The following is a 15,089-nucleotide window of genomic DNA, read 5'->3' on the forward strand; positions in this document are numbered from 1 at the left end:
GGGCCAAAGACAAACAGCCGAGAAGGTGAAGGTGGGATTAAAATGTAGGCCTCCTGACTCAGACCGATGCTCTTCCCTCGTACCATGCGTATGCTGTGCTCTGTGCTGCATCGTCGCTAGGAAGGAGCACTGTGCTGAGGGAGATTGAAATTTAGCAGGCAAAAGGCCCTTACTTAGCTTTTGTTCCCTATTAATAACTTCAGAGAGTTTAAATCAAATACGTACCTTTAAAAAGGTTGGGATAGATAATAGATTAGGGTTAATATGTCTGCATATGTTTTGCCAAGAGCCACTGAAGCTGTGTGGCGTTCAGAAGATCACACTGACGTACCCTGTTCTCGTTTCTTCCCGAGTGTAACTTGCTCTATTTTCCTTACATTAGTTGTGAAGAGAAGTGGTGGGAAAAGAAGTGGGCGCGGTGTCCTGGCTGCCTCTGCAGCTTGTTTTTTGGTTGGGCCTGTCTTTTCCCTTGGGTCTCTGGAAGCTTTATTCTTACCTATGTGGCTTCCAAAGTATCATCTTATTTAGGCTTGATATTTTTCTCACAATATTTTTAAAGGAAGGGAATAAAGTTATGGAAGGACCTCTAATTATATATTATCTATCAGGGGTGAGCAAATGCTCTTCTCATCATGTATTATTAATATAGGTGCCTTTGAGCAAATTTAGAGCCATTGTGAGATTTGTCTAGAGCAGTCAGGGATCTGTCAGGACCGAAGATAACTTTTAAAAAGTTTCTGGATTTTCTACTTCATATTACTGGGAAAACTGCTTCGTCGAAAATTATAAATAACACAATTATTACATTTAATTATATTGTATAACTCACATGTAATAGGAAATAAATTCCACCCCTCACTGAACTTGCTTTGTGTGGTTTACTTTTAGAATTGCATGCAAATCACTTAGACATCATCTTTTTTTTCTTTCAATTTTTAATATTTTTTAGTTAGTTTTTTGTTGTTTTTTTTTAATATATCTTTATTGATTTCAGAGAGAGGAAAGGCAAGGGAGAGAGAGAGATAGAAACGTCAATGATGAGAGAGTCATTGATTGAGCCCGCAACCCGGGCATGTGCCCTGACTGGGAATCAAACCCTGATTGCCTGGATCCTAGGTCCACGCTCAACCGCTGAGCCACGCCCGGCCGGGGTAGACAGCATCTTTGGGGACCACTAGTATTCTTCAAGTCAGACCTCACCATCTTCCTCAGCTCCTCAGCAGACCCTTGCTTTTTGTTATGCTACAAAGTTTTTAGCAGTCATGAATCATAAGGATCTTAACATGTAGAATGTTTTTTCAAGTACAGATGCTAGAAGGGCACTAGGCTTTAATCATCAGAATCCCTTGAATAAAATTTAGTGCAGGACTGTAAATGACAAAGTAAGCATGAAACTTAAAACAGAAAAAAATTTATTTACAAAGTGAATTATTCAGACACAGAGGAAAATTTTCCTATTTTATATTCAGTAGAATCTGTAATTGGTTTTTCTTTGAGCCACTGCCTTTACGTTTAGTTTGTAGTAAATACCATGTAGTGGTGATTCCAAAAGTGTGAATTCTGGAAACAGAAATAGGCTTGAAACCCAGCTGCTCCTAATCACTACCTTAACCTAATATTTCTGACCTTCAGTTGCTTCCTTGTTGAAGTGGGGCTAAAATCGCCCACTTTATAGAATTGTTGTGAAGATTATGCTAATGAGCATTAAGTAGGTAAAAGCAGAGAGCCAGTGTCTGGCAAAAAGCAAGTATCAGTAACCCCTTGTTCCTTCTTTCTCCCTCCTCCTTTCATTATGTCAAATGATATTTATGAACAGTAAAAGTTACCTTTTAATTTGTATGAAGGTCATTAAGAAATGAATATTTTACTGAAAAGACTGCTTAAAAATCAGTATTATTTACAACATAGGAGTACATTTTAATCCCCAAATATTTAGTAAGTTGAGTTACATACTTTGTATGAAATTAGAAAACCAAATAACCACTATAAGGAAACCCTTTTTTCCTTCATAATTACTCCTTTGTAGAAATATTATTTAAAAATAATCTTATTTTATCTAATTTAAAAATATCCCTTAAAAATAAACAGGTTGATATAAATTATTCATGTTAACTTTCTTTTTTTGTTTCTTTAAGATCCTGGTCATTGCCAATGGTGGTTTGGGTAATGGCGTGAGTAGGAACCAACTGCTCCCAGTGTTAGAGAAACTCGGACAGGTGGATGCTCTCTCAATGCCACCTAATAAGCCCTACTCATTTGTAACATACAAAACTGTAGAAGAATCCAAGAAAGCCTATGCTACCCTCAATGGACAAAAAATAGTGGATGATTTAGGACAAAAGATCATTCTGTACTTGAATTTTGTGGAAAAAGGTATTATCATACAGGTATCTTTTTAAAACTAGTTCTTGCTTTTGTTTGAGTTTACTTTTTATACCTAAGTATGTATAGATAATCCAGCTTGTTTATAGAGGAGCATACTGTAGATCTTAGGAGAAACCTTCTTTCTTTTTTTTTTTTTACTTTAATTTTTTATTTTCCAATTACATTTGACATACAATAATATATTAGCTTCAGGTGTACAACCCAGTAATTAGACATTTATATAACTTACTAAGTGATCACTCCAATAAATCTAATATCCATCTGACACCATAAATAGTTATTACAATATTGTTGACTATATTTTCTATGCTGTACTTTACATCCCCATGTCTGTTCTGTAACTACCATTTTGTATTTTTTAATCCCTTCACCTTTTTCATTCATCCCTCCTGCCCCCTCCCACCTGGCAACTGTCAGAATGTTCTCTTTATCTATGAGCCTTTTTCTCTTCTGCTTGTTCATTTATTTTCTTTTTAGATTCCACATATAAGTGAAATCGTCTGGCATTTGTCTTTCTCTGATTTATTTCACTCACCATAATATCCATGTTGTTGCAGATGGCAAGATTTCATTTTTTTTAATGGCTGAGTCATATTTCATTGTGCATATGCACCACTTCTTCTTTACCCATTCATCTATGGATGGACACTTACGTTGCTTCCTTACCTTAGCTATTGTAAATAATGCTGCAATGAGCATATGGATGTACATGTCTTTTCAATTTAGTGTTTTGGGTTTCTTTGGATACATACCCAGAAGTGGAATTGCTGGGTCCTTCTTTGTCTCTTGTTATAGCCTTTTTTGAAGTCTATTTTGTCTGGTATAAGTATTGTTTCCCCAGCTTTTTTTTTGTTTGCTTGTTTCCATTTTCATGAAATATCTTTTTCCATCCCTTTTACTTTCAGTCTCTGTGTGTCTTTAGATCTGAAGTGAGTCTCTTGTAGACAGCATATGTAAGAGTTCTGTTTTATCCATTCAGCCTCCATATGTCTTTTGATTGGAGCATTGAATCCATTTGCATTTAAAGTAACTGTTGATAGGTATGTATTTATTGCCATTTTATTATTTATATTTTTTATCTTTTTCTTCTTCTTCTTAAAGACCCTTTAACATTTCTTGTAATATTGGTTTGGTGGTGATGAACTCCTTTAGCTTTTTCTTGTTTGGGAATTGTCCTTCAATTTTAAATGATAGCTTTGCTGGGTGGAGTAATCTTGGTTGTAGGTCCTTACTTTTCATCACTTTAAATAGATCTTCTCAATGCATTCTGGCTTACAAAATTTTTGTTGAGAAATCAGCTGACAGCCTAATGGGAGCTCCCTTGTAGATAACTGACTGTTTTTCTCTTGCTGCTTTTAAGAGTCTCTCTGTAATTAACCTTGGGCATTTTAATTATGGGTGTGTCTTGGTGTGGGCCTCTGGATTCATCTTGTTTGGAACTCTGTGCTCTTCCCAGTCTTGTATGTCTATATCCTTCACCAGGTTAGGGAAGTTTTCCGTCATTATTTTTTCATGTAGGTTTTCAGTTTGTTGCTCTTTCTCTCCTTATGGTACCCCCATGATGTGATTATTGGTATGCTTGAAGTTGTCCCAGAGGCTCCTTAAACTATCCTCATTTTTTTTGACTTTTTTTTTCTTTTTTTTTTTTCTCTCTTCTGATTGGGTGTATTTTGCTTCCTTATCTTCCAAATCTCTGGTTCGATCCTCTGCTTCATCTACTCCACTGTTGAATCCCTGTAGTGTATTCATTTCAATTAATGTATTTTTCATTTCTGACTGGTTCTTTTTTATAGTTTCTGTCTCTGTTTTTATGTTTGTATCTCTTTGTTGAAGTTCTCACTAAGTTCGTCTACTCTTCCCTTGAGTTCATTGAGCATCCTTATAACCAGTGCTTTGAACTCTGCATCTAGTAGGTTGCTTGTTTCCATTTTGTTTAGTTCTTTTTCTGGAGTTTTGTTCTGTTCTTTCATTTGGGGTGTGTTTCTTTGTCTCTTCATTGTGGCAGCCTCCCTCTGTTTGTTTCTGTGTATTAGGTAGAGCTCCTATATCTCCTGGGCTTGGTAGAGTGGCCTTATGTAGTAGATGTCCTGTAGGATCCAGTGGCACAGCCTCCTTGATTACCTGAGCTGAGCACTCCAGGTGCACCCCTAGTATGGGCTGTGTACTTACTCTTACTGTAGTTGAGCCTTGATTGCTGTTGGCACCCCAGTAGGAGGAATTTAGCTTCGACCACCATGGAGGATCAGTTGTGTAGGGGCCCACCCTATAGAGCAGGACTTCAGCGGGACTGCTGGTGCTGGGTGAGTCCACCACTTGAGTGTGTTCCTTGTGGAGGTGCTTTAACATGGCCTGAAGCTGTCCACCTGGTCTGCTGGCTCTGGGGCCTCTTGGGAGGTACAGGCCAATGTCCACTGCCACCTGTGCTCTGCCTGGGCCCACCTGACATGAGCTACTAGTGATCTGCTACTAAAGTGATCTGCTACTAAAGATGGCTGCTACTTGTGCTGGCCTTGGAGGTGCCCAGGAGAGGCCAAGCTTTGAACCAAGGCTGACTGCTCCTGTGTCAGGCCTGGGGTCACTTAGAGGTATGAGGCATGCTGAGGCCAAATGCTGTTTGTTTGAGATTTTAGGAAAGTCTGGAGCATGAGCTAAGATAGGCCATTTGTATGGAAAAACCACTGGAAAGGGCTTGGGTGGGCCTGCAAGTTGGGTGGGGTAGGGTCTCAGGGAATCTCCAGGCTGGGGTGTACAATGGTAGTTAGGTTGATGGAGACTCATATATGGTACCCCCCTGCCATCTCTGTTGGGGGAGGGCTTAGAAAAGTCACAGTAGCATCTGCGAGCACTTCTGTCTAGGAGAAAGCTGCCCCCCCCCCCCAGCTCTCCCCCTGATGCTGGATAGTTCAGTTCCCAAATATCCCTGGTGCCTTTGGAGCTGGAGCTTAGAGTGAATGAGTCTGATTAAGTCTCTGCGCAGTTTCTATAAGAGGAACACCTGGGACTCCAGCTGCCCTGCATCTCACTTAGCCACAATCCCCAGTGTTTTTCACAGACAGAAGTTAGGAGGACTTCTCTTCCTGGCACTGGAATCCTTGCCTGGGGTCCTGGTATGGAGGTGGGACCTCACTCCTCAGGGGGATCCTCTGCAGTCTAGATATCCCTCCCAGTTTTTAACTACCACATGTGGGTGTATGATCAGCTCATTCCACACCTCTGCCCCTCCTACCAGTCTCGATGTGCCTTCTTTATATCCTTAGTGGTAGGCCTTCTGTCGAGCTAGATTTCAGATGGTTCTGAGTGATGGTTGTTCTGTAGTTTAGTTGTAATTTTGAGGTGGTTGTGGGAGGTTCCAGTACCACGTTTACCTACACTGCAGTCTTGACTGGAACCTAAAAACTTAGTTTCTTAGTGAGATTTAAAAAATGACTCAATTAGGTTCAAACAGAATATTTAAGTAAATACTATTCTCTTTGCTGTTGGTAATTGCAGTGGATAAAATGTATCACAATTTTTATCTTGGTCTTTGTTTTGCCCTTTTAATATGTCATGCCTTTTGGCATTCTTATTTCATAAAATGAGGATTGGGAGTTTTATGAACTAATAACTGGCTGTTGGATGGAGTTATTTGCATATAGGAACTTTAAATTTTGTGTGTGACTATTTTGACTTTGTTTCCCACAGCACAATGGAAGGAGTTGGGGCTCCAAGCCTTACCTCCAGGCCTCAAAGTAGTGGAAGAAATTATTTCTTCTGAGGATGAGAAACTGCTTTTGGATAGTGTTAATTGGACAGAGGATACGGACAATCAAAATTGTAAGTAAAACCTTTAAAATTTGATTTTTAAAAGTGTCTGCAAAGTGCTGTTACTGATCGTTTTTTTCTTCTCCTCTTTTGGTTTATTACAACTCTGATATTTCCTCAAAATTACTTAAAGTAGCCTGGATCCAATGTTGGTCAAGTCATACCAACAAATCTTAGTAGCATTAATAATAAATAACATTTACATCGCTATTCATTCTAAACTCCAAACCTATTAATATTGATTAGACATTTGTGGACCTAACATTTATACATATATCATCTTATTTGTTCCTTTCCTATGTGAGGCAGATTTCCTTTGAGGAATCGACAGTTCATTGTCCTACCATTATGTAGTGAGAGCCTCCTGGAGATATCTGCAAATTAGTTACTCTGACTCTTTCCGGATCATTAGCAGTCCTGTGAGTGGCAGTGTACATGTTTAGCCCTTTCAGATTGATTGGGTGAAACTCTTTAAGTGTTTGTTAAAATTTTAGACTTAAAAGAACATCAGATATGTGGTAGAATGGTTAATTTTATTAAAGACAATTTTGCAGTCAACAAAAGTTACCATTACTAAAGTAATCCTTACTCATAATGCTGACTTGGGAATACGTGAAGGAATGAAATTTATTTTTACCCTAATAGTTTACTTTCTTCTCTTCATACAGTTCAAAAATCCTTAAAGCACAGAAGAGTGAAGCATTTTGGTTATGAATTCCACTATGAAAATAACAATGTAGATAAAGATAAGCCATTATCTGGGGGTAAGTAATTGTTAATCAGTACTGATCCAGAAAAAAAGATTTAATATATTAGAAGTATATCATAGTTGAGAGTGTTTCATTTGTCATTTTTAGGTAAACTTTCAAAACAGTTGATTAAACTTAAAACTTAGTTAGATAAATAGTGCAATTTTGTGTTTAAAAAATTCACACATATAAATAAAGCTAAAATTTCTCTTGAACACTGTCTGTACTTCCATACTTCTTAGAAGTAGTACCATTAACAGTTTAGTATGTATTTTTCCAAACCTTTACAAAATGAGTTTACATCCAAAGATAAGAGTGGATAGTTGTTAATATGTAGTAGTATATTTTATAAGTCATATTTTTATGTATTACTCCAGCTTGTTCTTGTCCCTTTATCTTGGAGACCTTATGTAGTTTTTTATTTTATTGAATAACAATAATAACTTAGTCGGTTCTCTTTTAATAGTCATTTAAGTTATTTCTATTTTTTAGCTTTTTCAGTAGTGCTTCAGTGAAATTTTTATACATGCCTCTTTATGCACCAAGCAAGAGTTTCTAAAGGGAGAGTAGTAAATTAGAATTGTGTCAAAGTTATGTTTATTTAAAAATGTTAATAGATACTGACAGATTGCCCCCTAAAACAACTATGCATGATATTCTTACCAAGTGTGCACCCCTTTCACCTACCCTGACCAATATGTGGTAATTGTAAAATTTTTAACTTCATAATTACCTGATTAGTAGTGAGGTTGGCCATTTGTACTTCTTTTCCTGTGAATTCTTTTTCATAAACTTTACCAGTTTTTTCTAATGGTTGTCTCATTTATTGGTAAGAATTTACTGTATAATATGGATATTAATGCTTTGGTAGAATTCTTTTTTGAGTTTAATTTATTTATATTTTTATGACTGGTTTTATTTAAGGGTTCCCTTCTTTCATGAAGTAACATTTATGACTCCAGTGAAACTAAGTTAGTTCCACTTTGAAAAGTGTTTTTTTTTAAAAATAATAATTTGCCTTAGCCATTTGGCTCAGTGGCTGGAGCATCAGCCTGTGGACTGAAGGGTCCAAGGTTCGATTCTAGCCAAGGGCACTCACTCAGTTGCAGGCTCAATTCTCGGCCCCAGCCAGGACTCGTAAGGGGGGCAACCAATCGATGTGTCTCTCTCACATCGATGTTTTTCTCTCTCTTTCTTTTTCTTTCTCTTTCTCTTCCCCTCTTCCACTCTCTCTGAAAAGCAATGGAAAAAAATATCCTCAGGTAAGGATTAAAAAAAAAAGAAATCATTTAAAATAACTAAATTTAAAATAAATTGAATAATTTAAAATTAAAAGTAAGTGGTCATTTTAATTTCCAGTATAGAATATAGTAAATTTTATAGTTTTATTGCTGTTTTACAAAATATCAAAATTATAGTCAGCAGAATTGTTATTTTTAGATGTTTAATTTGATAAAAATCAATATAATAACAGAGATTCTTAGGAAGATTTTCTTTATATTTTGCTTTGCTTGTGGATTTATTGTTATATTTGGATCTAACTATTAAAAGCTGTATGATTTTTATCACAGTTACTATTTTTTTATTCTTGGGTAAAACATGCAAAGTAAATACTGTGATATGTCTCACCTTTATAATAAATTACTTCAGGTCTTCCTGGCATTTGTGATAGCATTTTGGAGAAATGGTTGAAGGAAGGGTTCATTAGACATAAACCTGATCAGTTGACTGTGAACCAGTATGAACCTGGGCATGGTGAGTATTTCTTCTTTTAAAATTTCAGTAAAATTTCATAACGAATTAGATTGTGTAACTCCCTAAGATCAAAGATATCATTTTTAAGCTCAAACTCTTAGAGTAACTTGCTTATGTTTTGCTGTGTTGACTTGAATCCCTTGCGAATCTATGTCAGTCTCTTGCGAAACTTGCATCTCAAAGTGCAAACAAGCTGACACAATTGCTATTTGTGACTTTTTTTGTTTCCCTCTCAATATTTTATTTAGAGGGAGAAGATTGCTTTAAAAACATAGAAGACATGTATAATGGAAGAAACCAAATAACGTACAAATACAGGCATACCTTGTTTTATGGCCTTCACTTTATTGTGCACTACAGATGTGCTTTTTACAAATTGAAGGCAAGGCTCTTCAGCCAACGATTATGACTCACTTTGTAGTGATACTCGCTTTATTGTGGTCGCGTAGAATTGAGCTGTGCCTGAACAGAGAAGAAGGCTAATTGGTTGGATGATCTTGTTATTTTTTCTCTGTTGAGAATGTGGAAGACAATTCTAGGGTGACATGTTCATGAAAAGTCTTTAGATTATTGATTTCTTTACACTTGTTAGCAGCATCTTCATCTGATATATGTAGTAATCAAATGATCTTAAAAGTTTTATTAATGCAGGAGCTATGTTTTCTCCCCCCTGTTCTTATATTATATATTATACATTATACATTATACATTATATATTATATATATAATATATAGTATATTATGATTGCTTATTTACCAATCAGTCTTAGCATTGGTCTGTAAGCTCCTTAAACGGGGACTGTCTTATTTGCTTTGTATACTCTCACCATGTAGCAAAGTTCCTTTCACTTAAGAGGTGCTCAGTTAACATAGATTGAGAGATTGGTGGAGGAAACCATAGCTTAATTATTTGTTTGCTTAGCCTTCACACCTGGCTATTGCTTTTGCTCTTGGGAATCCAGTGTTTAAGGGAAAAATGACTTTGTTATTTATCCTTTGTATCTTCCTCTTGGGCTGGGGTTGAATACATATCCGAGGTAAGCAGTGACTTTCAAGTCTTGATTTTAGAATCAAGTCTCAATGGCACTTGAACATGAAGTTGAGATGTTTTTAGTGTAGATTTAATTTACTTTTATTTATTAGTCACATTGACCCTAAATCTTTTCTTTTAACTAAAACTAGTATTTTCCTGGTTTTATCAGACAGTGTTTTCACCATGATAGTGTGAAGCTATGTTTAGAGTTGTCTTGAATCTATTGAGAGGGAGAATGAAGTAACATATTATCCTGTCTTTGTCTTAGGAATTCCTCCTCATATTGACACACATTCTGCTTTTGAAGATGAGATCATTTCTCTCAGTTTGGGGTCAGAGGTAAATATTTATAGATATTTTTATTAGCTATCAACAAATGTTTTTACCTTATACAATGCCCTTTTCATAGGATTTCTCACATTTTTTAATTCAAATGAATTAAGATTTTTAAAATGAAAAGTAAAGGCACCATTAGCACTTCTATTTCTTACAGAATGTGAAATTATCACAGCTTCTTTTAGGTGTTGAAAGTTTTATCTATAAGCTTATTAAATGCCAGGAAAAGCCCTGTAATTTAATTTTTTACACACTTTACTTTTACTTATTTTGATTTTATTTTTTTATTCAAAAAAATGTGCCAGCTATTTTTTATTTTCAATATTTTAAAATTTTATTTATTTTTATTGAATTTATTGGGGTGACATTGGTTCATTAAAATATCCATGGTGGAGGGGATCAATGAGGGGGGGGAAGGAGGACATCTGTAGTACTTTCAACAATAAAGATAAATTTAAAAAATAAAATAATAAAATAAAATACAGAGGTTTCACGTGTACAATAAAACATCATCTGCATACTGCATTGTGCGCTCATCACCCAAGGTAAAGTCTCTATCTGTCCCCATTTATCCCCCCTTTGCCCACTTTCACCTACCCACCCCTAACATTTTACTTTTAAAAGTTAAATAAAATTCAGACTTCCCTTGGTGCCATAATTTACTGAAGCAGCATTGCCATCTAGTGGCAAAAGATAGTAGCTTCAGGCTATAGAAAAAGGAAACAAAATGTATGTGTCTGGAATTTTGATAAATTTTTTCACATATATTACCTGATTAAGTCCCTTCAAAAACTTCGAGTAGTACAAGGAAATGTCTGTATTTTTACAGATGAAGAGTAAGAGATTTATGTTTATTCATTGACTTGTTTTCATAGCTGCACTTTACTTGAACTGCTAAAAAAGCTATAAAAAAACCGAAAAGGCGAAAGCAAAAAAACAAACAGTAACAAAAACAAAAAAGCTCATAGACAAACAGCAATATGGTGATTAACAGGGAGACAGGATGGGAAGAGTAGAAAAGGATACAGGGGGGACAAGTGGTGATGGAAGGAGACTTGCCTTAAGTTGGTGAACACAATACAATATACAGATGATGTATTATAGAATTGTGCTCCTGAGACTTATATAATTTTATTAACCAGTGTTGCCCCAATAAAACAAACAAAAAAAGAAGCTATCGAAAGCATGATTTTTGCCCTGGACGGTTTTGCTCAGTGGTTAGAGCATCAGCCCTCGGACTGAAGGGTCCCGGATTCGATTCCAGCCGAGGGCACGTACCTCGCTTGCAGGCTCCATGCCTGGCCTGGTGAGGTGTATGCAGGAGGTAACCAATTAATGTGTCTCTCTCACAGCAATGTTTCTTTTTCTCTCTGAAAAGCAATGGAAAAACTATCCTGGAGTCAGGATAAAAAAAAAAGATGAATTAAAGTGATCCGTGCGAACTGCAGGTAGAGTTTTAGATAGAAATCAGAATTTTAAATATAGAAGAATCCTTTAAATATGAGGTCATCTAATCTAACTAGAGTTGCTTCAAAATCTGATTTTGTTCCTAGAACCGAGTACTATTTACTAGTATTTGTTTGTGTTTGTGTAGTTCCCATCACTAGGCCTTCAGTGCTTTGGCTTTTTAACCTTTGCTGAGCTTGTGTGATCCTGTTGATACTCTGACTAGAAAGTAGTGCTGTTTGCTTGATAACACAGAACTATGTTATTAACTACATGTGTGAATTCTTATTAAGTGCTTTCAAAAATGATGATGATGAGAAGGAAAAAGAAAGAGTTCTTCTCTGTTTGGTTTATTTGCATTTCACCTCTTGTTCTGGCTTGTTGCTTTAGGGGCCACTACAGAACATCTTTTGTCTTTTTCTCCCAACTGTGTAACTGATTGATAAATGAGACAAAAGCTAAATGGACATCAGAGTGTCAGCTTAACTACTGAGAAAACATGGAAGAACATGGCTTTAGATCTGTTGCCCAGTGGACTTGTTCATAGCTCACCAATGGCCCAGGCAGGCAATGGGACGCCCCCCTCATAGAGTCAGAGGCTGCCCCTATGACCGTGGACGTGAGGGAGCACTTTATAGCTTCTGCAAACCAGCTGGATCTGAAAAAGAGAGGGGAGAGGGCTCAGCCCCGCCAGCTGGGCCTCAGGCTAACCAGCCAGTCAGCGAAGGCATGACTTTTCTTCTGAGAGTCAGAAGTGAAGGAGTGGGGAAAATGAGGTGTGCTCTTCCTGTACTTTCACTCCTATGGACCTTCTCTCCCCTTCTAGGGAGACACAGGAATGGGAACTGAGGCTTCCTCCAACACCCTACAAGGTCATTATGTAGTTTTCAATTAAAAGTTGTAAAGAAGGGGAAACTTGCCCTTTAGTTGCACTGAAAATCTGCTGTAATCATTTTCTCCATTTGGTGTCTCTAGAGGCATATAATTTTTAGCTGACGGTTTGAATGATGGTTTTTTTGGTTAAAGCCGTCTTTGTAATAGCAGGAAAGCAGGCATTCTATAAGTTATGACAAGAACAGTCGATTTTCTTATAAAAGATAGCTTTTTTGAGGGGAAGTGAATCTTTTTCAGTTTTGAAAAAAAATGTTTACTAAACATTTAAATTTATTATACTATTTAAAACAGTCTGTTATGTTTGGGGCCCTTAATTCCATCTGTAAAATGGCATTAATAATACTGCTTGCCTGGCTGAAGGATTGTGATAGGAATGAAATGAGTTAATGAATGTTAAAATGTTTTTCAACCTTGGAGCACTCCATACATGTAAAGGCTTATTAAGGTGTGTTGCATGGGCTTCTTACTCGAAAGCTTCACTTCTGGAACAAAGGAAAGCTCATGTATTTATGGCCTTGAAATTGGATTTCAGGGAGTCACCAGAAAGATGACTTTCATCTTTTATTTCTGCATTTACCCACTGTTGCATCTTGTGCTATTCTGTTTTGTTCTTAATGCTGTGTAATTACTTTAATTCTCTCCTAGCTCCTTGCCCCAGACCTAGAGTCTAGGTCTCATACCTTTTTTTTCAAGTTCTTTATTTTTTTAAAAATATGTTTTTATTGATTTTAGAGAGAGCAAGGGAGAGGGAGAGAGAGAGAAGCATCGATTGATTGGTTGCTTCCCATATGCACCCCGACTGGGGATCGAATCTGAGTATGTGCCCTGATGGGAAATCACACTGGTGACCTTTCTGTGCATGGGACGATGCTCCAACCAACTGGGTCACATCAGCCAGGGCTGGGTCTCACACTTTTGTCCCTTTTTCTTTATTTTCTCACCCTTGACAGCCTTAATTGTTTTAAGAAATTTACTATACTGTCTACTCCAGCTTTATTTCATTGTAGTAATTTGTCAGTGGCACCATTGTTTTGCTTTGCTTTTAGTGTTTGTTTTGTTTCTCTTTGGCTAAAATCCTTAAGGTTATGTTTAACTCTTTACTTTCTTCCCTTTCCCACAAAATTTCTAAGATCTGACTCTTAAATGCTCTAATACAAGGTGCTTCCATGTGGTATTCTTAACTTTTATATAAATATTACTTGAATGCCTTATCTTTATGACTACTTGAGCATATTCTTCTTAAAACACTTATAGTTCATCTAAAAAATTCTGTACATTCCATAGCAAACCTGAAATTTTCAAATTTATTAGTTTTCCCCTACAATTAGATTGTAATCTTCTATAATGCTTTTGTGCCTCCAGAAGTATTACCAATATATATATGATACATGTACACATGTTCTATGATATGTATATGTTAGGATGCTTTTAGCTGCAGTAACTGCAGAAAACCCTAATAAAATGATTATACAACAAAAATAAGTTAATATCTCATATAACAAGATGTTTTAAAGAAGGCTAGTTCCAAAGTCTTAATTTGTTGGCTTAGCTCAGTGATTTAATCAAGTGAGCAGGTTCTTTCCCTCCCAGATGCTCGCTGCTTCCCTACCTAAGATTAGCATAGGAAAATATCCACCAAGGGTAGGATGGATGCATCAGGACATGTGAGGATGATATACACCCTGTGAAGTCAGGTGGGCTTTTGCTTTTACATATTCCCTCTCTGATAGTTTGTTCTGCTGTGAAATGCAGCCTGCCTTGGTTGCACAGGCATGCCTTGAGATACACCCTTGACATAAACCTCCTTGTGATAATGAACTAGGCACGTTATTGGACAAATAATTAGTTCAGCAAGTACCATAAGACTTGGTCAGCTAAGGATAAAAATGACTGTTTAATGTACATCTACTTAAAACCAAAACCAAACTTATTGTAAATAAGGAAAACCTTTTTTTGATTAAGACTTATCTGGAAAAATAAAACTAAAAATTATGAAGATAGTTTAAATTTTTTTATATAACTACATTAAATTATATTTCTAATATGCACTAAATTTTAGAACAGAGAATGAGTTATTATATACCTTTTTTTAGTATTGTTTTTGTGGTAAATAAGATAGCAGTTAACTTTTATGGCTTGATTATAAAGAACCTTTCCCCTACAAAAAATTATTAAAGTATCAGTTTTTTCAGAGTTTCTCTTAATCCTTTAGTAATCTAAATTATTTCATTTTGAAGCACTGATAGTGTATTGTTGTTTTCTTTTCTTCAGTTATAACAGTCCTGACTCTGCCAGGTCTTCAGATGTTAAGTGATTCAGTGACATCCCTTTCATCAAGTTCAGGAGGTCTTCTGCCTTTTGCAAGAATTACGCTTTCAGTTTTTTTTTTATTTGCATTGCATTGGCTAATATTTATAGCATCAAGATCCCCTGAAAGACTAAAAGGGTTACCACAATGGGTAGAGATAGCTGGTGGTATTCAACAGAGACATATTTGGACAAGTACTAATTTTATAAGAAGTTGGTTCATCAGTAAATATTTCTTTTTTTTTGTTTTGTTTCTCATTTATTCATTTGAAAAAATTACCTCTATTGTTGAAAGTATTACAGAAGTCCCCTTTTTTCCCCATTGACCCCTTCCACCCTGCATCCACTCCCTGCCCCAGGTCTTCACCACACTATTGTCTGTG

At 36.3% G+C, this 15,089-nt stretch overlaps 1 protein-coding gene across 1 annotated transcript in view; it reads left to right on the forward strand.

Moving 5' to 3' along the window:
* ALKBH8 (alkB homolog 8, tRNA methyltransferase) overlaps window positions 1–15,089 on the forward strand; it is a 49,484-nt gene that overhangs the window by 868 nt on the left and 33,527 nt on the right. The window contains exons 2-6 of the mRNA XM_016207456.2: window positions 2,136–2,373; window positions 6,067–6,198; window positions 6,855–6,950; window positions 8,586–8,690; window positions 9,992–10,062. Of these exons, the coding sequence (XP_016062942.2) occupies window positions 2,136–2,373; window positions 6,067–6,198; window positions 6,855–6,950; window positions 8,586–8,690; window positions 9,992–10,062 (642 nt within the window). The remainder of the gene's footprint in view (window positions 1–2,135; window positions 2,374–6,066; window positions 6,199–6,854; window positions 6,951–8,585; window positions 8,691–9,991; window positions 10,063–15,089) is intronic.

This window comes from Miniopterus natalensis, chromosome 11 (genome assembly GCF_054644295.1).
Source record: "Miniopterus natalensis isolate mMinNat1 chromosome 11, mMinNat1.hap1, whole genome shotgun sequence".
In the NCBI taxonomy this organism is placed as follows: domain Eukaryota; kingdom Metazoa; phylum Chordata; class Mammalia; order Chiroptera; family Miniopteridae; genus Miniopterus; species Miniopterus natalensis.